Here is a 22,243-nt window from a genome sequence, read left to right as displayed (position 1 = left end):
TCTGTTTGTACTGTATATGTTTTGTGTAAAGGTAATTTGACAATAAACTGGAAGATGAAAAATAATAATCATCATCAAATCCCCTAAGTACAAACCACTAGTCCCTTGCTATACTAGTTATAGGTACACACAGTTTGCAGGTGATGGTTAAGCATTATTCATTTATGAAAGAATGTATGGGTAGATTTCAACCTGCACGAAATAGGAAGATAACATTTTACATACTGTACTGTATCTCAGCCTTGCCAACCCTGACTCACCTTGCTCAACTACGTCATATACGGATGTTGATCTCGCGAAGTGCGGGTTAATCATATGCATCTCCGCATTGGTTTGCATATGTTTAAAGAAAATGGCACATTGGCCAATCGGAGCACTGTAGGTGTTTCTGGTTGTGCTGCTTGATCTACACTGCATTCGCTGCAAGACGTTCTGTATGCATGTGACTGCTGTGAAAATACTGATATAGGTTTTTGCAACGCTTATCTTTTTTTTCTTCGCGTGTTAAAATAATCTGTTGTTCCTTCTAATTTTTGAATTATTACAGCATTCACTATGGTTTGTGGCGGGTTTGTGTGTTCCAAGAATGCCCTCTGCGCCCTGAACATTCTCTACGTTGTGAGTATGTGAAATAACCTGATGTAGGCTGGTAATAAGAATTATTATTATTATTTTTTCTGTATGGGTAATTATAGCCACTATTCATGTTCAAATGTGTATAAACGTAGGCCTTTGTTTGTGCATACACTATATAACGTAGAGTGAAATCTTAAGGAATTATTCTACAAATTGTTGCTAAATGAAACGTTGGAATGACGTAGCCAAAGCACCTGTGGGAAGTCACCTGCACTGCCGCATATTGGGAGTTGCTGTGCTAATAAAACTCCATGGCATGACCTCCTGTTTTTAAAGTATGTTCGAATTATTATTATTTTTTTTAATTTATTTATAGACGTGTTAAAAATGCGCTACCTAAAATGTTGTGTGGTGTTTTTTTTTTTGTTTGTTTTTGATCAACTAATTTAATTTGCAGTATTTTATATATATATATATATATATATATATATATATATATATATATATATATATATATGTATGTGTATGTGTGTGTGTGTGTGTTTTAGATGTAACTTGTATAAGCAAGAACTTAGTTACGTTAAAACAAGTTCGTTTAATGTGTGTATCTTCAGTTATTCGACATGTAGCTGCTCTTCTCTTCATTTAAATACAGCTCAACAATTGCGGGAGAAAATCAAGTACTGACAAAAAGGATTTAAAAGTAATTTTCTTGCGGAACATGGTTGTGTCAGCCCATTAGTGTGATTAAATCCCTTCAAATGTGTGTGCACAGGGGAATCTGTGACAACACCCACACACAGTGGGAATGTAAACAATGTGAGGCAACTGTATGACACGTTATTTTTCCATATAGTTAAAGGTCTATAATTAAAATATATATATATGAGAGAGCCTTGTCACTGTTGATGGAACTTTGGACTGTAATTATTTTTAGCACTTTCCTATTGAGCATCAGACTGAGGGAATATTTGCAGGTGACTTAATTTGATCTCTTTGTTTTTTATTGAACATTTGTTATCTTAATATTATCACAGCTTGGGGCATGACATTAAGTTCTTTGAGAGCTCAGACTAAATGTTCAGTGCTTGAAAAACTGGCTTGCATGGAATGCATTCTCTATGAGGTTTGAAAGAGGTATTTTAGTGGTAAAACAAGATCACTTTTTCAAAGAAGTTATGAGCCCAGTTTTAAAATTATTTTCTGCATATTAGCTAGCAATGTCACTGGTCCCCTTAGTATGGTAAATATTTGTGTTTTCTGATTTATTTTCTGTATTGGGGATATTAACATTTTTACAAGGACAATTATGTAGGTTTAGGTTTACACATTTCATTCCTCCTGTTATGTACAATTCCATGGTCTGCTTAAATAGCCTCACTTGTGGACTATGTAAGTATGTCTGACATATGGAAATAATACTTTTCTAAAGCGAAAACAAGTGAAGAAAAAATCTTCCACACAAAGAAATGGGACCAGTGGTAATATTGTGAAATGCTAATACAAGATAAGAAACTGAATTTGAATGCCTAGGTTATCACTCCTTTAATATGCTCTCAGCATGAAGGAACCAACAAGCCCATGAGTTTTGAGAAAAATATGAACGAATGGAAAATATCACTAAGTTAAAACCTGCCTAACTAATTGGATGCTAAAAAAGTGAGGATAGTGTTGACCATTATAGCATATTGACTTAACTGAGAATAAAATAATGCATCACAGAAAATAACAAATGGTAAACGTGGTGTAAAATGGTCTTCAAATGTGGAAGTATTTTTATTTTGCTCCGCCAATGACTGGAAGCACACACACACACGCACACGCACACACACAAGCACACACACACACACACACACACACACACACGAGCACACACAAACACACACACACACACCATATGCTGTGTGCTTCCAGTCATGTATTTCTCCTGCAACAAAATATATAGATCTCTAAGTATTACTTCCTGGATGAGACTCATATTTTATAATTTAGTCTGATGTCCTACAAGCTTGCTTCATGATTTTTATTTTACTGTAAGTGTACAGTAAGTAACAACCTTTTCCTTGGAAATTGATTCACAGCCAGCATGAATCACAACACTGAATGTGGGAAGTCCTCTAATCTGGAACAACAGGAAGTTGAAAATATGTGTGTTTGTAATCTTTCCATGCTAGCACGTGATAATGCTGTGGAATTAACGTACACTTTCGGGACTGGTTTGCATAACCTGTTTTATTCTTGGAGCGTCTAATGCAGGGGTGGCCAACCCTGGTCCTGGAGAGCTGCTGGGTCTTCTGTTTCTAATTGAACAAATTATTTTCTTAATTGGTCAACACTAAAGGATTGTGTCTCCAGGACCAGGGTTGGCAAAACTGGAAATGGGGAAAATTGAGACTACTTAATTAACTGAAACTAAATACCGGCATTGTTATGCCAACCATTAGCAGGATTTCGATTGTGTACATATTGATCAAATAGCCTATTTATTACAGGGTTCTCCAACTGTTGTTTTTTCTTTGTGCGACATTCAGAATAAATGTTGAGTTATTTTTACCTCTTCCCTGTTTTAAGTAATGAATGAATAAAAATTGTACAATTGACCAATTGAAGTGCTGTGATGGTCGTCCTCAGCAGGATTTGAGACACATGTTGCTCTGTCTTGTGGTAGCCATATTGCAAGGAGGTGTGGTAGAATCAGTGTTAAAAAAATAACAAAAGTAGCCGGTGAACCAACTTATAAATGCTTAAAATTGAATTTCTGCTTGCTTTCCCCAGGTAGAGAGATGTGTGTCTTTAATTGCTGAAACCATCATGTACATAACTTGCTGAAACAACAGTACAGTACACCAGACCCTTTTATTATTAATAATAAAAACAGGGTTAACATAGCTGTTAATGTTGTGTTTCTAAAACAAGTTTGTTTAATTTGTGTATCCCTCCATGACTTTCCACCCAGTTTTGATTTTGTTCTACTTTGGAAACCCTGTAACATAATGCAGTGGAGCTAAAAAAAAAATGTAGACCCCACTGACTAAAATATTTGAGTAGGGTAGAACGAAAAACAACCTGCAGTCACGTGACTTTTGTTTTTATTTCAGTATTATAATGGGTGTATTAAATATATGTATCTTAACAGAATCTGACATCAAATACAAATAGTTCCCTTGTTTAACAGGAGCCTCTGATTAACAGATGACACAATCATTTTGAGTCATAACCATAATAATTTTGAATGAAGTCACATTAACCTACTTTTCAAGTTGCTGTATCCTGGCAACCAAAAGAGTATTTCTACTGCTTTTAAAATGTTACAAAATGTTTAAATGATTATTTTCCTTTAGACCAGTTCAAATGCCCGAATTCCAAAGATTCTATCGCCTCGCACAAATGGTTCAAACATATAGTTCTTCATATCGTATTGCCTACAATTCTACAGCATATTATGGCATTTTAGCTGACCAGAAAGAAACAGAATGCCTGCAAAGCACAGATTTCAGAGAACCAAGATTTTGTAGTGTTTTAGCTGGGCAAACGGAAGGAAACCTGAGTTGTGCAGAAAGATAAGGCATGGAAATACTGAAAAGGGCTGTTTACAGTAACTCTGTTTCCTGAAATGTTTAGTGCATTACTAACTAAAAATGTAAGAAAAAAGAGAAATTGGAGGCTCCCAAGTGGCGCATCCAGTAAAAGCACTTGCTAGAGTGCAGGATGCGCTCTATAGCCTGGATGTCGCGAGTTTGAATCCAGGCTATTCCACAGCCGACCGAGGACGGGAGCTCCCAGGGGGCGGCGCTCAATTGGCCGATCGTCGCCCGGGGGGAGGGAGGGTTAGGTCGGCCAGGGTGTCCTCGGCTCACCGCGCACCAGCAACCCCTAGTCTGGCCGGGTGCCTGTGGGTTTGCCTGTAAGCTGTCCAGAGCTGCGTTGTCCTCCGACGCTGTAGCTCTGAGGCGGCTGCACGGTGAGTCTGTAGAGTGTAAAGAAGCGGGCGGCTGACGGAGGACAGCGTGTGTTCATCTTCGCCCCCCCCCCCGAGTCAGCGCAGGGGTGGTAGCAGTGATCTGAGCCGAAAAATAATTGGGCACTTCAAATTGGGGAGAAAAATAATAAAAACTAATTGGCAACGACTAAATTTTTTTAAAAAGAAAGAAAAAAAGAGAAATGTTAGTCTTTAGGATTATGTTAAGGGTCATTTTCAAATATATTTACCTAACATAAGATACATTAGTAGTTGTTTTTTTTTTTTTTTAAAGTCATTTTTTCATGGAAGCTTCAAATATATTTTGCAATGAAATGTACAATTTTGAAAATGACTGCTATAATATGAACATACAGTAAGATACGTCTGAAAATGCCAGTTAATGAAGGAGTGTTAATATTCTAGAGGTTACCCATGTGCTCTGGCCGCTTACTTCTTCAGGTGGAGGAAATACTCTGTATTTAAGAAAATAGTGGGGATGCGTATGGGCATTGTCAAGGTAAAATAATTATATATCTGCATGTGCACAAGTTGAAATGAATACGCAACAGCAAGGAAAACTTGCAAGTTCATCTCAATTCAGCTTGGCAGCTTGGTGCTTTGGGGACCCAGTGCACGCCATTTGCTAAGATTTTACTGTGTGCTTCGAACATTTTGTTTAAATATCATATTACAGCAACAATTAAGGAACATAAACTTAGGATATTAGAATATGTATAGCTTGTGTTATCATGTGTTTAATAATAATAATAATAATAATAATAATAATAATAATGATAATAATACATATACAGAATATAAACACAGGATATAAACTATTTTTTATAGGAACTAAAGCTATATACTGTATTTTACATTTTGAAAGTAGTAAAGTGATTAAGAAATGTGTGGTAGTAACGCATGTTATAATTAAGTATAGCCCGACATTCACAGCTCACATAGAGAAGACTATTATTCAAATCAGTTTTCCATCAAGTCTCTGAATTTCACAAATGTGTAGAGTTATTGATTAATCATTGCTTGGTTTATCCTATGTGTCCATGTTATTAGGGTTAATACAGAAGTAAACCTGGTCCAGATATCTAGATAACCAGTGTCTGGGTGCGTTATTTGAGGTTTAATAAAGGATATGAAGTCATGTCAGAACTCTGTTGCTTTTACTTCAGGGTGCAAAGATGCAAGCTGTGTCAAAAATATGCTAAACACTTGCAGAATTTTATTATGTATTCGAGATACTAGATTCTGATTCAAGGTATTCTATTTTTTCCATTATACTTGCTGTTGCTGGTTCGATAGATTGAGGAATTAAGTTGTGAGAGTCATGAGAACAATGTGCATGACTGCTTTAAAGGCAGACAAATCTTGATGTTTCAGAACCCATTCAGACCCCAGACCCCTGTGTTGCAAAAACTTAAATAAGTTAATGTGCTCAATAATATACACAAAAGGGAAAGACCAAAATGGTTCACCAGGCAATCTGCATTCTCACCTACACTCCTGCTGATTTCCTGAAGATCAGCACTATTTAGTGAGGTGTTCTCTTAGGTGATTTTGAATTAAAACATTATACCTGATTCAGGGAGTATACTTTGTCTTGTCCTGTGGGATACAGGTGGTGCTTGCAGCATTTTAAAACTGACAATGCCAGTATCATTTTATCTTTAGAGCTTTTCCAGCTGGGTTCAACACATTTACATTCAGTAATCTTGAAATAATGAATATCACCCAAGTGTAGCTGTATTTGAAAAGGGATTTTGCATTTTATAAAAAAAAAAAAATGGCACTGACATTTTGAACACTGCTATTAAAAATTAGATAGGAATAGGGGCAGACTAGGGGGGAGGGTGCCTTGCCCCAATATAATCCTGTTTTTCTTTACTGGGATTTTAAAAAAGGAATGTTTTAATTTGTAATTGTATTATGTAAAATCAAGCACAAAACTCCACACAGTTAAAGAGCAATGTCTAAAATATGTACTGTATCAGTCACTTGAAGCAATTTTGAAATTGTAAGTGAAATATGTTTTTGTTCTTGCAGATGGTGAGTTTGTTGATGATTGGGATTGCTGCTTGGGGAAAGTGGTTCGGCCTTGTTTCCAGCTTCCAGGTCGTGGGCGGAGTTATCGGAGTCGGGGTATTCCTCTTCCTTGTGGCAGTAGTCGGATTGATTGGTGCCTTGAAGCATCACCAGGTGTTGCTGTTTTTTGTATCCTTTAACCAGAAAATGGAAGATTAAGGAACACTGTACACTCTCTGAATGAGTGCACGATAAGCTGTTGCTCACTTTACTAAACATTGTGGCATCCATTGTTGCAGAATTAAATCAATAATCCTGTCCTTAAGTTGAACAGGGTGAGTTTTTGCAGACAGCATTTAAGTTAAGCAGCGCACAGTATATACAGTATCTTACAGTATTTTGAACCCAGGGTAGTTCAGTTAATTCTGTGGTAAATTTCTTGTGTGGTTATTTGTTTTACAAAGGCAATTAGCTACCCCATCTCCATAATAATAAAACTGCAACAGACTTAAAAATAAATGCTGACATTGCATGAATAAACTGAGTGAAGCAGCGGATATCGCCTAGGCTTGGTCATGAAACACTGACTGAATTTCTTTTCCCTCTAGGTCTATTTTGTCTAATCAGAATAACAGCTTTGTCTATATTTTGGCAAACCGAATATTAACAATTTAACACAGTATTAAATAACATTTCCCAAATCTACATCCATTTTATGAATGAAAAAGAAAAAATATTCAAGCAGAGCATGACTAGAAATGTCACGAAATACAGTCTTCAGCCTTAAAAGAGGTAATGTGTCAAAATAAAATCGTGTTCATTTAAATAGATAAATGCTACGCTTCATTTACATAAATGCTGTATGTATACCATTGTTGTACTCCTGAAAAGGGAATGATTTAAATAATCAAAAAGCTGCATTGTGTGCTTGCTGCAGGAGTGAGTTTATCAACAATAAAATCAAACTTTACTGTCACTTCTTTTACACAGAAAACTACATGGTTACTCTTTACATCAGTAAAATAGCAAGTATCCTTTTAGAGTTGTACCAACTCAAAACGAGAATAAAAACTAGAGTTTAGCTTTTCATTCCCCTCTGGCTATTTGAAATCAGCTTAGTTGCTGTGACGTGATAGATTTTATAAGCTAAGCACTTTTACTGACAAGTTCCCAAAACACATCATAAACACTTGAACAGAATTATTAGTAAAACTTACCTTTTCTCTTTTGCTTTTTGTAACACAAAGTACACAACAGCTGCTATCATTAATTTTGAATTTCAACAAATGCAAATTATCTCAATAACTTGGTAGAAGCTGTTGCTATGGTGTTTTTTTTAGGCAGAACAATTTTAAAACATACTAGAACTGCAGCTTTTGGCAAGAGAAAATAGAATGTTTCATTCAACAACGTTACATTGTCATGCTAGTCGCTGCACTTTCCATGTCCCGAAGCATGAACACTTTCCTTTAAGCCTTCTGACTTCTTACAGTAACTGCCTAGGGTGAGGCAAAAACTTTTGGCCACAGCTGTACATAAGTATTCTCCAAATCATTATATCTAGAAAAAAAAGAGGTTAATTGAGGCGGGACATGTTTGTTACTAACTTATTTGTGGGGTTTACTTGGTGGGTGTGGACACCTTGGAGATTAAACCACTTTGCACACATTATTTGTGCGACCCACGCTACAAAATGAGAAAAGATGAGCCAATGATAACTGTGTGCAGAGTTACTGGAAATAGTGTCTTAGAAAACAAACTATCCATGTGTTGTTGTTTGGGGTTTTTTTTATTATAAGGATTTATAATTATTGAAGGTGCATGCATTAACAACAGTATAAAACAATGTTCTCATTTGCACGTATAAAATATGTCTCCTTGATTATAAATCTTCAGTACATGATCATACTCTTCATGGTGTTTGTTGTGCAGTTTTCAGTATCCTGTGCTTGTCTTGCACTAAATAGTGAACAACAGGTACGTCTGTCATCCTAGCTTGAGAGCCAGAATGTTCATGAAGATACAGTAGCATACTGACAGGATAATGGAAATTACAACATGGCTATCTAAGCAATATAAATGTATTTAGCATATGATGTGTAGCATATAATTGTACCTATTGTAGTCTATATACTGTACTATAAATATGCTTTGGTGTTTATTAGGAGGATGTAGAAATAAAATATAATTTGTGTGTGTGTGTGTGTGTGTGTGTGTGTGTGTGTGTGTGTTTGTGGAACGATTGATCTATAATCCCAAGTATATGCCCTGAGACTGTTTGTTTGATTATTAAAGTTTGTAACCGCTTCACAAATTCAACAATATCACTCCACCAGTTTTATTTGTAACAAAATGTAAATTTCACCTTTTTAATAACATGTTAGTTGAAGCATGGGTAAGTCAAAGCTTCCCAGAAAAAATCTGGAGATGTTTGTTGCTGGTTCGATAGATTGAGGAATGCTATTGAAGTAGTACAAAGAGGAGTACTGTCGGACACACTGAAAAACCTCTTAATATAGCAGGGTGTTCAAACGTATTTTTACATTTAAACCGACAGAGAAATATATAATGATATGGCCGAAGAGTCTGCCAGCTTTCTGTCTTTATCAATGAAGCAGGCTAAAGGGATACAGTATGTGTACAATAGGTGGTGCAGCAAATGATTATACCAATGGGCTAGAGCAGTATAGGGGCATGACATATTTATATTTACGTGATCAGCTACCATATGGCTTTAGATTTGGAAAAAAAAGAAATGTTTTGTGCAGATTGTATGATAATGTTATCTGCAGGCATCGTACGATCTAGTTGAAAATGTAAATTGCAAACTCTCTGATGCAGTATGCAAAGTCTATTCTTCATTCACAGTTAAAATCTCTCTCCTTGCAGAACCACCTGCTTGAGGTAGGGTGGAACACTTCTGACACCACGCAAAGGGACGTTGAGAACAGTCTAGATTGCTGTGGGTTTTCCAGTGTTAATTACAACAAGACTTGCAGTGCTGTGAGTAAATATTTCATTGTGTTAAGAATGTGGTGTTTTTTTTTTTGTTTTTTTTTACTTTGACTCTTCCTTGAGGGCTAAAAGAGTGCTCCGTTGAGGGGTTATGGGTCTCTGCTGGGTGTAATCTAGCCAGCACCTTAGCAAGTGACGTCCCATTGAATTGAAGACCACTTCTGCTTTCACGCTAAATGCCTCTTTTTTTGGAGCACAATGGCTTGAAAGATACTGCACTATATATGTATGGTTTTGTTATAGTTTATAAAAGTTGATGACAAGGGCATGATACACATTTTGTTTGTGTGTGAAATTTAAAAAATGTGTACCATCATAACAAATACAGGGGTAGATGTAAGGATAAACGCAAAGTGATTTGTGGGTGCAAAACCCCCATAATGCTAAAAATGCAGCGTATGTAAAGAAAGGTGTTCACGTGGCGTTCTGCACCTGTTATCAAATTGCACTTTGCCATCATTAATCCATTAAAATTATATTGAAATGCAGATGCCAGAGGATGTTTGGGATGCCAGAGGATGCGGTGCTAGCGTTATCATTTCACTACACAAGTCAACCTAGACCTAATAGTTGAATTGTGGGATGAGCTAGACCCCAGCGTCAGTCTAAGGACCGCTATTATTTATTATTATTTATTTCTTCGTAGACGCCCTTATCCAGGGCGACTTACAATCGTAAGCAAATACATTTCAAGTGTTACAATACAAGTAATACAATAAGAGCAAGAAATACAATAACTTTTGTTCAAGCAAAGTACAAGTGTGACAAACCACAATTCAATAATACAGCAGATAATAAGTTACATCAGGATATGATTAAATACAAAGTCTTTCACATGTGCTATCCCTGCACATGTGAAAGTGTCCACAGTTGGAATGTGTGGAGGGATAGCCCAATCCACCTTTTTAAGTGCTAGGCAAATTCCTGGATGTCATGCTGAAAAGAGCAGGCCAATACTTATCGTTTCCTAAGGATACTATCATAATTGATGTTGATTGAGGCTTTTCCAAACAACACCATTTCATGCAAAGTGACCTCAGCTGTAAGGATTCTCTGCTCCTTCTCTGAGAACTTTTCTTTTCTTTTCTGTGCGCCAAGAGGGCTTTGCTGCCCTTCCTCTGACATACTGCTCTCTGCTCACAAATGTGTGTCCACTAAATAGACCGATGCACTAATTGAGACCCTCATTCTCATAATTGCGGATCATTATTTGTGTGTGTTGAGTAATTTGCATTGCTCTTAAGCTTACATAGGGCGCAGTGCAAAATAATTGCCTGGCCGCAATGCAATTTGAATTTTGCATCTGCAATTATTTGCACTGCACCTATACTTGCATCTACCCCATAATGTGCATTGAAGTATTTGCATTTTTTTGCTTCCACTTGGTAATGTGAAATGCATTGTGTTATGTAAAAGTGTTAATATGTATGATGTGAAAACGTTTGGCTTATTAATCATGTTAAGTTGTACTTTTTTATGATTTCAGCCTTGCTTCCACAACCTTTCCTGCAAATCATGTGCATCTAAAATACAAGAGCATACAGGAGAGGTTCTTAGATTTGTTGGAGGAATTGGGCTATTCTTTAGCTTCTCTGAGGTGAGTGAACAGTTTAATTCAATTACTTTGCATGATAAATGCACTACTGTATTGATATTACAGGTGAAGGAAGGAGTTTGGGGAGTTTGGAGTTTGAATAATATTTCAGTAAGTGAAAATGTATTTCCTTCTATTTATATATTACTAGTTTTTGTTTGGACTTGGCATTGCAGTGTAATTCTGAGATTTTGTAGATTTACTGATTGTAGTGATACAGTATAAGTAGACTAATTACCATACACATTTGTTGTTTTTTTTTTCAGATTTTGGGAGTGTGGCTAACATACAGGTATAGGAACCAAAAGGATCCCCGTGCAAATCCAAGTGCATTTCTGTGATTTAAAATCATAAACTGTGCTAAAAATGTTGCACTATATCATTGTATCATGGACTTTTTCTGTATCTAAAATACATTTACTTAATTATTGGATGGTAACAGTTTTCAGGGGGTGGGTTATCTTTAAATAAAACTATTTGTGCAGAGCTGAGACTTGAAAGCTTGGTTTGATATACGATAGCACTCCTGTGAACACACTGCATTCTACTGTGTGCTTGAGGTCTGATCTGCTCTCAAGAATTTTAATGCACAATAAGGTTCTTGTGCGATTTGAACACTGCACTCTTTAACACTTTTGTAAGTGGATGTTAAGCTGAAATGCCACACCAATCAAATTTGCATTTTACTGACAATATAAATTTAATTTACAAATATATTTATACCTACTTCAACTGGTATCAACGTTTAAGATAGGAATATTTGATTTACCTTCTGTTACTTAAAACAGGACAAGTGGCTAAGCACAGTACTTGTTTCTCTGTTTTATCTAACAAAGGCTAGATAAATCCATTTTTTTCAGTTTTTTGCTTTCTTTCTAAAAGAAGACACGATATGTGTTACATTGATACAATAACATATTTTGTATAATTTTGTGCAATAATAACTGCAAAATTAAATGCATAAATGTATATCACAGAGAAACCTTTTTAGAAGCGGGTCCACGTAAAAAAGACAAACATTTTATCTGTGTCACTCATAACTACAACTTTGTAATAAGTTAACCTACAGTATATTAAACCCCATGTATATTAGTTTTATGAAACTATGGACATTTGATTATTTAAAGAAACATAAATGATTACCACATCATTACAGCATGAGTGCAAGAAAATTGATTGTATGCTGAGAATATATTGTTGAAATATTTTTTAGTTCTGCTACTTCTGTAGAAATGAAAGCATATGGATAAAATAATAAATGCCTGATTTAAGTTTAAAATGATACTGCATTTAATTAAGAGAAAAACAGTTTCATATAGTTTAGTTAGAGCTGTAATGTGCTTAATAAATCCTAGCTATAGATTTGTTTTTGGTGGGTTGATAAGAGGTACATTAAAATGTGTATGAAGGTCAAATATAAGCGTAGTGGTACCGTGTGCTGTTTTATCTTTATTCTCATAACTGCTGTATAAAGTAATGGCCTTCCTTCCCTGCTCAGTATTTTGTGAATACCTTTGGATCTGTAACTGGTGGATATGAAACACTTTTCTCATCCTGTGAATGATTAATTGGTTGATTGTGTGTTTGCACGAATAAAACTCCTGTAAGTGGTGTGTGCTGATAGAATTGGTGATTCTGTGAATTTTGTGGTCATGCTGTAATTGAAGATTTGAAAGTAAAAATTATACAATAAATAATTTGACACACTGTTGTCATTGTTTTGAAATTCTTCACCAACTCAGACCAAAAGGTGAACTGTATTCAGTCAGTCCAAGTGGTAGCATATATATATATATATATATATATATATATATATATATATATATATATATATATATATAATATATACATCAGTAAAAAAGAAACGTTATTAAAATAACTAAGGTTGCAGTTAAAAATCACAAAAGTCAGGAAATGGGATGTTAAGGTTGCACGCAACCTTAACTCACCCCTATTATATCTATGCATTGCATCAGATATGATGTCATACATGACATCAGCAGTGACTAATCACATGACAAATGCTCCACCAAGACTGCCCAAAAGGACATTACCTGGGTGTGTTTATTGGTATGCAGAATATTGTGCCGTTGGCTTTTCTTAGGAACTCATATGACAATAGTAACGGTTTGGTCCTCATTCTCCATGGCACTGTTCTAACATTCCTTTCACTGAGTGAGATACATATTCAAATGCATTTGGTAAACCAATGGTCTTGGATAGATATGTGGCAATGCCATATTGCATAGTCGCAAGTGTGCCAACTTTTGCATTGGAAGTAACAGTAGTAATTATCCAACACCTATATCACGTCTATAGACAATAGTGGAAAGAGTGACCTGAGTGACCGTGAGCGCAATGAAAGTGTACTTGTTCTGTCTATGATTGTGTCTACGTTGGCACGTACGCCAAGAGCATGATTGCTATAGTCCAGCACAGAGAATTTTTTTTTCCCAGTGTAATGTCCATCTGGGCAGTCTTGGTGGAGCATTTGGTATGTGATTAGTTGTAGAAAAAATTCAGCCTACCAATCATACCTGAAATCCAAAACAGCAGGCATATTGATTGAAAACCCCAGTTTTGGAGCTGCACAAAATAGGGGCTTATAATGGAAAGAACATTGCAACCTTAACTATGGCTATCTATCTATATAATTACTGCTGTCATTAAAGCACACTGAGTGTGTGTACTGCACATGCCTTGAATTACACGCGTATAACTGATATACTGCCCTATCAACATTCTGTAGTATATTACATATATGATACTATTACCCAAGTATATTGCACCACCTGTTTAAAAAACACAAATATTCTCCTACAATATGTAAAGCATTACCTGTTGTAGTGTGGCGATTATGGTACATATTTTGAACAGACATAAATACACAAAAGAAAAGAGGAGCATGCACTGTTGGTTTTTCATTACTTTGTAACACAGACCCTATTTTTTAATTTTGAAGTCTTAGGATTACTGAACTATTACTAAATTGTACAAGTTAAACATCTTGCCAGGTCCTAAAGTATTTTAATTATAACTATAGGTTTGTATTAAAAACAAATCTACCAATATAAAACCACATGCAAATTAGTTTTTATAGAACTATGGACACTGGATTTTTAAAACAAAACAAAACCAAAAAAAACAATCAATTGCAGAATGTTGTTGAAATATTTTTTAGTCTCCCTAGAAATTAAAGTGTATGGATAAAATAATTAAATACAGCATCATCTGGTATTTCTTAAGAGAAAAATAGTTTCATGTAGTTTAGTCACAGCTACAGACGTGCTCAAATTTGTTGGTACCCCTCCACAAAAAACGAAGAATGCACAATTTTCTCTGAAATAACTTGAAACTGACAAAAGTAATTGGCATCCACCATTGTTTATTCCATATTTAATAGAAATCAGACTTTGCTTTTGATTTTTTATTCAACATAATATTGTAAATAATAAAACAAATGAAAATGGCATGGACAAAAATGATGGGACCGCCAACCTAATATTTTGTTGCACAACCTTTAGAGGCAATCACTGCAATCAAATGTTTTCTGTAGCTCTCAATGAGACTTCTGCACCTGTTAACAGGTAGTTTGGCCCACTCTTCCTGAGCAAACTGCTCCAGCTGTCTCAGGTTTGATGGGTGCCTTCTCCAGACTGCAAGTTTCAGCTCTTTCCATAGATGTTCGATAGGATTCAGATCAGGACTCATAGAAGGCCACTTCAGAATAGTCCAATGTTTTGTTCTTATCCATTCTTGGGTGCTTTTACCTGTGTATTTTGGGTCATTATCCTGTTGGAGGACCCATGACCTGTGACTGAGACAGAGCTTTCTGACACTGGGCAGTACGTTTCGCTCCAGAATGCCTTGATAGTCTTGAGATTTCATTGTGCCCTGCACAGATTCAAGGCACCCTGTGCCAGGCGCAGCAAAGCAGCCCCAAAACATAACCGAGCCTCCTCCATGTTTCACTGTAGGTATGGTGTTCTTTTCTTTGAAAGCTTCATTTTTTCGTCTGTGAACATAGAGCTGATGTGACTTGCCAAAAAGCTCCAGTTTTGACTCATCTGTCCAAAGGACATTCTCCCAGAAGGATTGTGGCTTGCCAATATGCATTTTAGCAAATTCCAGTCTGGCTTTTTTATGTTTTTCTTTCAAAAGTGGAGTCCTCCTGGGTCTTCTTCCATGGAGCCCACTTTCACTCAAAAAGCGACGGATGGTGCGATCAGAAACTGACGTACCTTCACCTTGGAGTTCAGCTTGTATCTCTTTGGCAGTTGTCCTTGGTTCTTTTTCTACCATTCGCACTATCCTTCTGTTCAATCTGGGGTCGATTTTCCTCTTGCGGCCGCGCCCAGGGAGGTTGGCTACAGTTCCATGGACCTTAAACTTCTTAATAATATTTGCAACTGTTGTCACAGGAACATCAAGCTGCTTGGAAATGGTCTTGTAGCCTTTACCTTTACCATGCTTGTCTATTATTTTCTTTCTGATCTCCTCAGACAACTCTCTCCTTTGCTTTCTCTGGTCCATGTTCAGTGTGGTGCACACAATGATACCAAACAGCACAGTGACTACTTTTCTCCATTTAAATAGGCTGAATGACTGATTACAAGATTGGAGACATGTGTGATACTAATTAAAGAAACTAATTAGTTTGAAATATCACTATAATCCAATTATTTATGATCTTTTCTAAGGGGTACCAACAAATGTGTCCAGGCCATTTTAGAATATCTTTGGAGAATAAGCAATAATTCATCTCTTTTCACAGCTTCTTTGCTTTATTCTATGACATACCAAAGGCATGCAAGTATACATGATAAAATAGCTTTTAATTTCATCACTTTTCAGGAGGAATGAAGCATTATTTCAATGAGCTGTAAGGGTACCAACAAATTTGAGCACGTCTGTATAATTTGTCTAATAAACCTTTTAACTGTTATATATGCAGAGAGAGAAAGAGGTAAATTAAAATACAGTGTTCTGTTTTATCTTTATTCTCATAACTGCTTGTGGCAGGCTGGCTCGCAGTGGTGAGGTGTGGTGACGTCACGGACCAGGAAGTAACTGAAACCAAAACAATGGATGGGCGGGTGAAGCTGAACGCATCTGCGGTCAGCATATTTTATACATCAAATAAACAAAACAAATGATTTTAACAAAACAACAAAACAAAAGGGCACGAGGGCCAAACGAATCAGACAGACAAACAAGTAAGTGTCGTGCTGGCTAATCCAGCACGTTTTAGCAATTGTTAATTTTTGTCTTCTCTCTATCTCCCCGTACCTCCTCTCTGCACCCCAACAACCACCCCCGCAGCACGGACAGCTGCCGGTTCTTATACTCTGGCCGAGGGGTTAACTAGCTGTTAATTATCTTATTACCCCTCGGCCACAGTCTGCACGCGTTTGGTAAGGATGCGTGACTGTCGGCTAGTTAAATAATCAGTAGTTGATCAGTCATGCATCCTCACGGGGTTTTTAAATATAAATATAAAAAACAATAACAAAAGATGCTGCGCTTTTATCCGCGCCGCAAACAAATACAAATAATAATAAATAAATACGGGCAGGACACTCCGCCACACTGCTGTATAAAGTAATGGCCTTCCTTCCCTGCTCAGTATTTTGAATCTGTAACTGCTGGATATGAAACACTATAGAATTAACTCATTTTGCTTCAAAGTCAAATGAAACCAGCTGAATGTTACATTAACATATTAAATCACATAACGCTTTGTAGTCCGTCCATCCCCCCCCTAAAATTCTAGTTGATGCAAAACATTTGACCACAGCTATAGACAAAAATCAGCGATATGTTTACGCTATGTCTGGTGGGTCATAGGCAGAAAGCGACAACTAGTACAGAGTGGATCAGTGGGCTAATTCAATAGAATTTTACCTCTGGCCTGTGGATTTGAGTCCAGTGCTCCCTGCTTGATTATCAGTGATGAATCACAAAACCACCATATGACAAGATTGAGGTTGTATGGTGCTATCTCCCCCCCAGGACCAAACCCTCCACCCACATGCGTAATACAATACATAAAGAAATTAATTTGTTTGTTTGGAGTAGACTAAAATATAAGGCAGACAATCATAATGCAGACCTAATTAAAATCCATTGATCTTTTAAAATTTGAAATTATTTACCTCAAAATAAAATTGCCACACCATCTCTGTGTTTATTAAATCCATGCATAAGAATGAGACGTATTGCAGTTTATTGTAAACAGCTTATTTTAATAAAGCAATTAACAGCTGTATTTTTGCTTATTCTAAACATACTTTGTGACAAGGATTCTGAAACATGTAATACACCAGTGCTTAACGTTGCAGCAGTAAACTGCCCAGGCTGTGTGCTGCTAGACACGAATCCTAGCACGAGGAATTTCAAGGACCTCTCAGAGGTTACACAGCTTCCTCCTCCTAGAATTCAGTTTTCAGTAGATTCTTGGCTTTCTTCATGTTGGAAAGCACTAAATTAAACAAAAAATGTAAATAAGTACAGTAACTATGCTTGTGACCCATTGAATTTATACTTTATGTATTGAGCAGATGTGGTATAACCTGTCAGTGTATGCTTGCAGAGAAACCCGTTTTCCATACCATGTTATTTTTTTTATTATTACTTACACAGATCAATGTCTGCAGGTTCATAAGCATAGAGACGGTTTCCATATCTTCCAGTTATGTCAGCTCTCACTGTCAGAGACGGGTCTGCAATAAACCGTAACTATTTGTTACACAAATCTTTTAAGAGGTTCATTGTCAGGTTTTCATTGTCACTTCACTATAAGTATCAGGCTTAGATGACAAGTGCAAAGGATTTGATGATCTCAATTTAGTCCACATCATTAAACATTTTTGCACAGTTTGTACTTAAGGTAGATTTTAAAAGAGTACTGAGTTCCCTCACTCTCGAAGAGGGCAGGTCTCCAGAGGCAGATCACAGGATAATACTTCATGCTGCAAGAAATGTGGATACACTTAAAACGACTCCAGTGTCCAGTCCAGCCAGTCTTACTACATAAAAAACAATGGATGGCACATTCCACCCATATTGTATTTATATGGACAACATGAGAAAACATAGCATTCAAAATAAACTGGTGAACAGCTTCACTTACCAACAAAGATGAATCTGGGCACATACTGACCATCTGGGGCAAGGTGCTTGTCTGAAGTTTCAAACTGAAAATAAAAGATCTTAATTTACTTCAAATGTACACAAAATAAAATTGCATCCCCATTAATTGACACTATATAAAACAACGTTTAAGCATGCACATTTCAGCACAGACCTACAATTGTGTTCACCTGAGCAGACACATTGTAAATAACAGTACCTTTATCACCATTTCTAAAAGGATGGGCATCTGTGATCCCAACATGCCATTCTTTACCAGGTTTAACAGAACAGTGAAATAATTAACAGCTTTCTGGACTGGTTGGAGGCTGAACTCATGTCATTTAAACAATTAAGATGGTTTACCAGGTTTCCCCATAGCTTTTAGATCACCTTAACAGTTTCAGTGGCAGTCAAATACAAATTTAATTCAAAAGGGCTGTAAATTTAACTGTCATACCACAAGGTTCAACAGGATAAAGTCCTCTCCAGCCATCTTCTGAATTTCTTTGTTATTTGCGAATATTTGCTTCATAGCTATACAGAAGACAAACCAGTTACTTGTACAACAGTTATGTGACAAGATACAATACATTGGGTAAAATACAGCACATTGTGAATACATAAAACATTTATGCTTTTATGAGCGTTTGTGTTTAGGCTCTTTGAGCCACGATGGTGCTGCAAGAACATGCCACAATCATTTATTTATCAATAAAATGTTCATGGATAGTTGATTTATGATTTTAAAAGAATATGAACAGGCTTTATTTCTGGAGGGGTAATTCGACTTCATGAAAAACAGTTTCATTTAAAAAAAATGAAATCTGGAAAAATATAACATCCAATGTCAATTGGGGCCATGAATTGCGAGTATCTTACCTAGAACTCATTGTTTCCAGGTCTCATTGTCCTATGCACAAAATGTTCTTAAAACATAATGATATGCTAAAAGTTGTTGAGTGTATTACCTTGACTGTGGGGGCAATCCTCCAGGTGATGGATGACCATAAGGGGTTTGTTGCTATAAATACATAAAGAATAAAAAATTATATTACCATTATGTATTTATTTTAAAAAAGGAGGCTAAAAAGTATCCTTACCTTGACTTGGCTCTGAATAAAGCTTCTTCGTAGGTCTGAGTCCAATTTAGCTCATCACCCCACCCTGTAATTTTAATGAAACTGCATTCAATTGGTGTTAAAGAAATATAGAAGAGAGGATAGGATTTACAATTGTACAGGAATAACACAAAAATGACAAAAGGAATATTTATACTAGTTAAGCAATAATGAAATGTGTTGAGATTAGATCCACTCCCCCCCCCCCCCCCCCCCCCCCCGTACCATCTGTGATGTGACACTTTTTTCAAAATGTAGTTACCCAGGAAACTAATTTGTTCATAACCAAAACAGATCTTAGTTTTAAGTTTAGCAGTTTGCTTAATAAATTAGCAGGTGCGGTTGGAGGTCTGTCTTAAGTCTTAATGCCATTTGAAAGCAAAATGTAAATATTTGTTGCTGATCATAGCTTTCATTACATAAATGAGATGTGAAGTGCAAAGAGAAAAGTAGCTGAAAAACATGAGAGACGTTACCCCTGGACAGAGTCTGTGGAAATTTATTTTCCTTTTTGGCAGAACTATTATTTTCACGTTTTCCAAAGCTGGAGGAGGCAGCCACCAGGACCAAAAGCACGAACATCAACCCTTTCACCATGATTCCAGATTTCTGTGAAAGAGCAGAGAACAAAAATGAAACATTGATGCTATAATCTCATTATTAGCCGATTCTTCAGCTTTATAAAACTAGACGTACAAATACGAATACCGCTTTAAGGCTGATTGCTATGCTGCAAGCAAATGTGCTTTACCTTTCGGGTTTTAAACTGCCAATGTGGTAATATTGACATTATTACGATGTGTCTAGAGCAGGGGTTTTCAACCGGGGGTACGCGTACCCCTGGAGATACTTCTATGGGTCATATGGGGTACGCAGGACGAATAAAAATAATGCACAAATAAAAATCAAAGTAAAAAAAACAACAAAAAAAAACAGTATTATATATTCTCTAAACAACTGTGTATAAATATATTCAATCTTTGTTTAGCAGCTCTAAGTGAACTGCATATGAAAAATACCCCCCCCCGTATCACCTCCACACGTTCCACCAGTACGCAAGTGCGATTTCAATTGAGTGGCTTTCCATTCTGAAGGTGAAGCGGGCGTCTGGCGGTTGTGGCTGTGCAGAGCGCTCTGTTTTGATCCTGATCTTTGCCGTTTTCAGAAATGTTTCTGCATTTTTTAGAAGTACAAATGCTCCGGTAAACAATTATTAAATCACAATACGCATACGTTGACGGTTTTTGTTTTATTTATTACCGCGGCTGCATTTTAGTACAGAAATAGGAGGTGGTTGAATATGTTTTCGGTGTTTGAAATGGATACATTCCTTACTTGCAAAAGAAAAACGATGGAAGAAGAGAGTCTACAAAGTGTAAAGCGACAGAAAGTTATATAGAGTCCTTTTGGATCATTATTATGCTGGCTTTAATAAAACAAAAAATTAAAAAGTAATGCATTGTGAAGTTGTATCCTGTTTGCAAGCATATTTCTCCATGTATAGGACAGTCTAAATCGGATATAATCTCAGAAGTTTTCATGCAATTGTGTTATCTTTGTAATTATTGTCGCGTACTTTGTGATCATCTGTAAGTTGTTTTATACAACACTTCAATAAAAGTAATTTAAACAAAAGCACAATACTACGTTTTATTTATGGTACAAAAAGTACCAAATAAAATAGGTAATTATGTGTTTGAGAAACGACAACAGGTAAATTGTCTGATAAAGTTTTGCTTCTAGCTGAAATCTTACCTGCTTTCCGATTACAGAGTAACCTTTGTTCAGCAAGTTTCAAGTGTTGATGTGACTCAGTACCCTCAGACTCTCGATTTATACACCTGTGCACTCTTTAACCCCACCCCCTGCCTGCGGAGGAATGCAGGATGCAAACAGGATTATAAAGAGGGGGATATTTGAAATGTTCATTGCCCAACCCCCACAACCTATAACCCTTGAAGCAGAAATGTTTACATTGACTTTATATATATTGTTAAAATGTTCATTATGTTGATAGCCTTGGCATCAGTCCAGGTACAGGCAGGATTCAATCTAAAGCTGATATGTCGTAATGTTATTGGTTGACTGCGTTTGAAGAAATAACTCTCCACTTTATAAAAAGTGTTTTGCTTATCACTGATGGGCTAGACTCAGGAATGGACATATTATTACATCTCAAATGAAAATATAATTTTCTAGTGAAATTAAGTAAGGTTATTAATAGTTTTTGATAAACGCCACATCCTTTCATACAGACAAATTTATTTTGAGCCTTATACAGTACTCAGTGGTGGAGTATTAAAGATATGCCAGGTTCAGCATTGACTAAGTACCTTGTGGCAGATCAAGAAAAGGCATACTGTACAATACTGTGTCCACAAAGTTGTGCCTTTGAGTGTTATGCCCCAAATGCCAACTTACATAACACTAATGGAGCTGATGTAGTTGTAGTGGAACAAAAGTCTTTACCATCTACTGCTGTACTTTCAATTTGTACATTTGTAACACTACAAATCCCCCCAATGCAAACACTAAACAGGGCTGTGAATATGCTTCTTAATAGAGAGCTGGCCCTAATAGAGGGAGATTCTTAACTTGTCACCAAATTGAAAGATAATGACAGACGCATCTTTATAACAAGCTGGTCACGAGCAGTTTTTTCTTTAATGCTTTCATGCCAGACATTTGAAGGAGGTGTACTATATGTCAAAGCAATACAAATATATTAAAATACATGGTACTATATTATCATCTCTTTCCTAAATATATGCTGTATAGTGCAATATATTCGCATACATTTTAGAAAACATT

The 22,243-nt window shown here is 36.3% G+C and overlaps 2 protein-coding genes across 3 annotated transcripts; one reads left to right on the top strand and one right to left on the bottom strand.

Annotated features, from left to right (window-relative positions):
• Window positions 1-377: 377 nt before the first annotated feature.
• Window positions 378-12,881, top strand: LOC117399604 (tetraspanin-13-like). 2 transcript variants are annotated; one of them, XM_033998893.3, is made up of 6 exons: window positions 378-618; window positions 6,593-6,760; window positions 8,468-8,548; window positions 9,461-9,574; window positions 11,073-11,183; window positions 11,447-12,881. In XM_033998893.3, exons 1-6 carry the CDS (start codon window positions 556-558, stop codon window positions 11,519-11,521), a joined length of 612 nt encoding a protein of 203 aa, XP_033854784.1. In that variant the 5' UTR covers window positions 378-555; the 3' UTR covers window positions 11,522-12,881. The 2 variants fall into 2 exon arrangements, with proteins under 2 accessions (XP_033854784.1, XP_033854785.2); XM_033998894.3 differs by lacking the exon at window positions 378-618 and adding an exon at window positions 5,036-5,054.
• Window positions 12,882-17,404: 4,523 nt separating this feature from the next.
• LOC117399220 (anterior gradient protein 2 homolog) lies at window positions 17,405-21,291 on the bottom strand. The gene is made up of 8 exons (XM_033998270.3): window positions 21,188-21,291; window positions 19,909-20,041; window positions 19,415-19,478; window positions 19,283-19,335; window positions 18,772-18,848; window positions 18,313-18,376; window positions 17,819-17,902; window positions 17,405-17,661 (listed from the first exon to the last, which is right to left on the bottom strand). The coding sequence occupies exons 2-8, from the start codon at window positions 20,027-20,029 to the stop codon at window positions 17,612-17,614; spliced, it is 513 nt and encodes a 170-aa protein (XP_033854161.1). The 5' UTR covers window positions 20,030-20,041; window positions 21,188-21,291; the 3' UTR covers window positions 17,405-17,611.
• Between the last annotated feature and the right edge of the window lie 952 nt (window positions 21,292-22,243).

Source organism: Acipenser ruthenus, chromosome 4 (assembly GCF_902713425.1).
Source record: "Acipenser ruthenus chromosome 4, fAciRut3.2 maternal haplotype, whole genome shotgun sequence".
Lineage (NCBI taxonomy): Eukaryota > Metazoa > Chordata > Actinopteri > Acipenseriformes > Acipenseridae > Acipenser > Acipenser ruthenus.
Note: the sequence above shows the minus strand (reverse complement) of the source record. Positions and strands in the feature narration are given on the sequence as shown.

Excerpts from the sequence above, each read along its gene's own strand:
- LOC117399604 (XM_033998893.3), top strand. The coding sequence starts at position 556 with ATGGTTTGTGGCGGGTTTGTGTGTTCCAAGAATGCCCTCTGCGCCCTG. Across the intron at positions 9,575-11,072 it reads ACAACAAGACTTGCAGTGCT|CCTTGCTTCCACAACCTTTC; the intron begins GTGAGTAAATAT and ends TTATGATTTCAG. Across the intron at positions 11,184-11,446 it reads TATTCTTTAGCTTCTCTGAG|ATTTTGGGAGTGTGGCTAAC; the intron begins GTGAGTGAACAG and ends TTTTTTTTTCAG.
- LOC117399220 (XM_033998270.3), bottom strand. The coding sequence starts at position 20,029 with ATGGTGAAAGGGTTGATGTTCGTGCTTTTGGTCCTGGTGGCTGCCTCC. Across the intron at positions 17,903-18,312 it reads GCCCAGATTCATCTTTGTTG|ACCCGTCTCTGACAGTGAGA; the intron begins GTAAGTGAAGCT and ends GGTTTATTGCAG. Across the intron at positions 17,662-17,818 it reads ACCTGCAGACATTGATCTGT|TGCTTTCCAACATGAAGAAA; the intron begins GTAAGTAATAAT and ends TGTTTAATTTAG.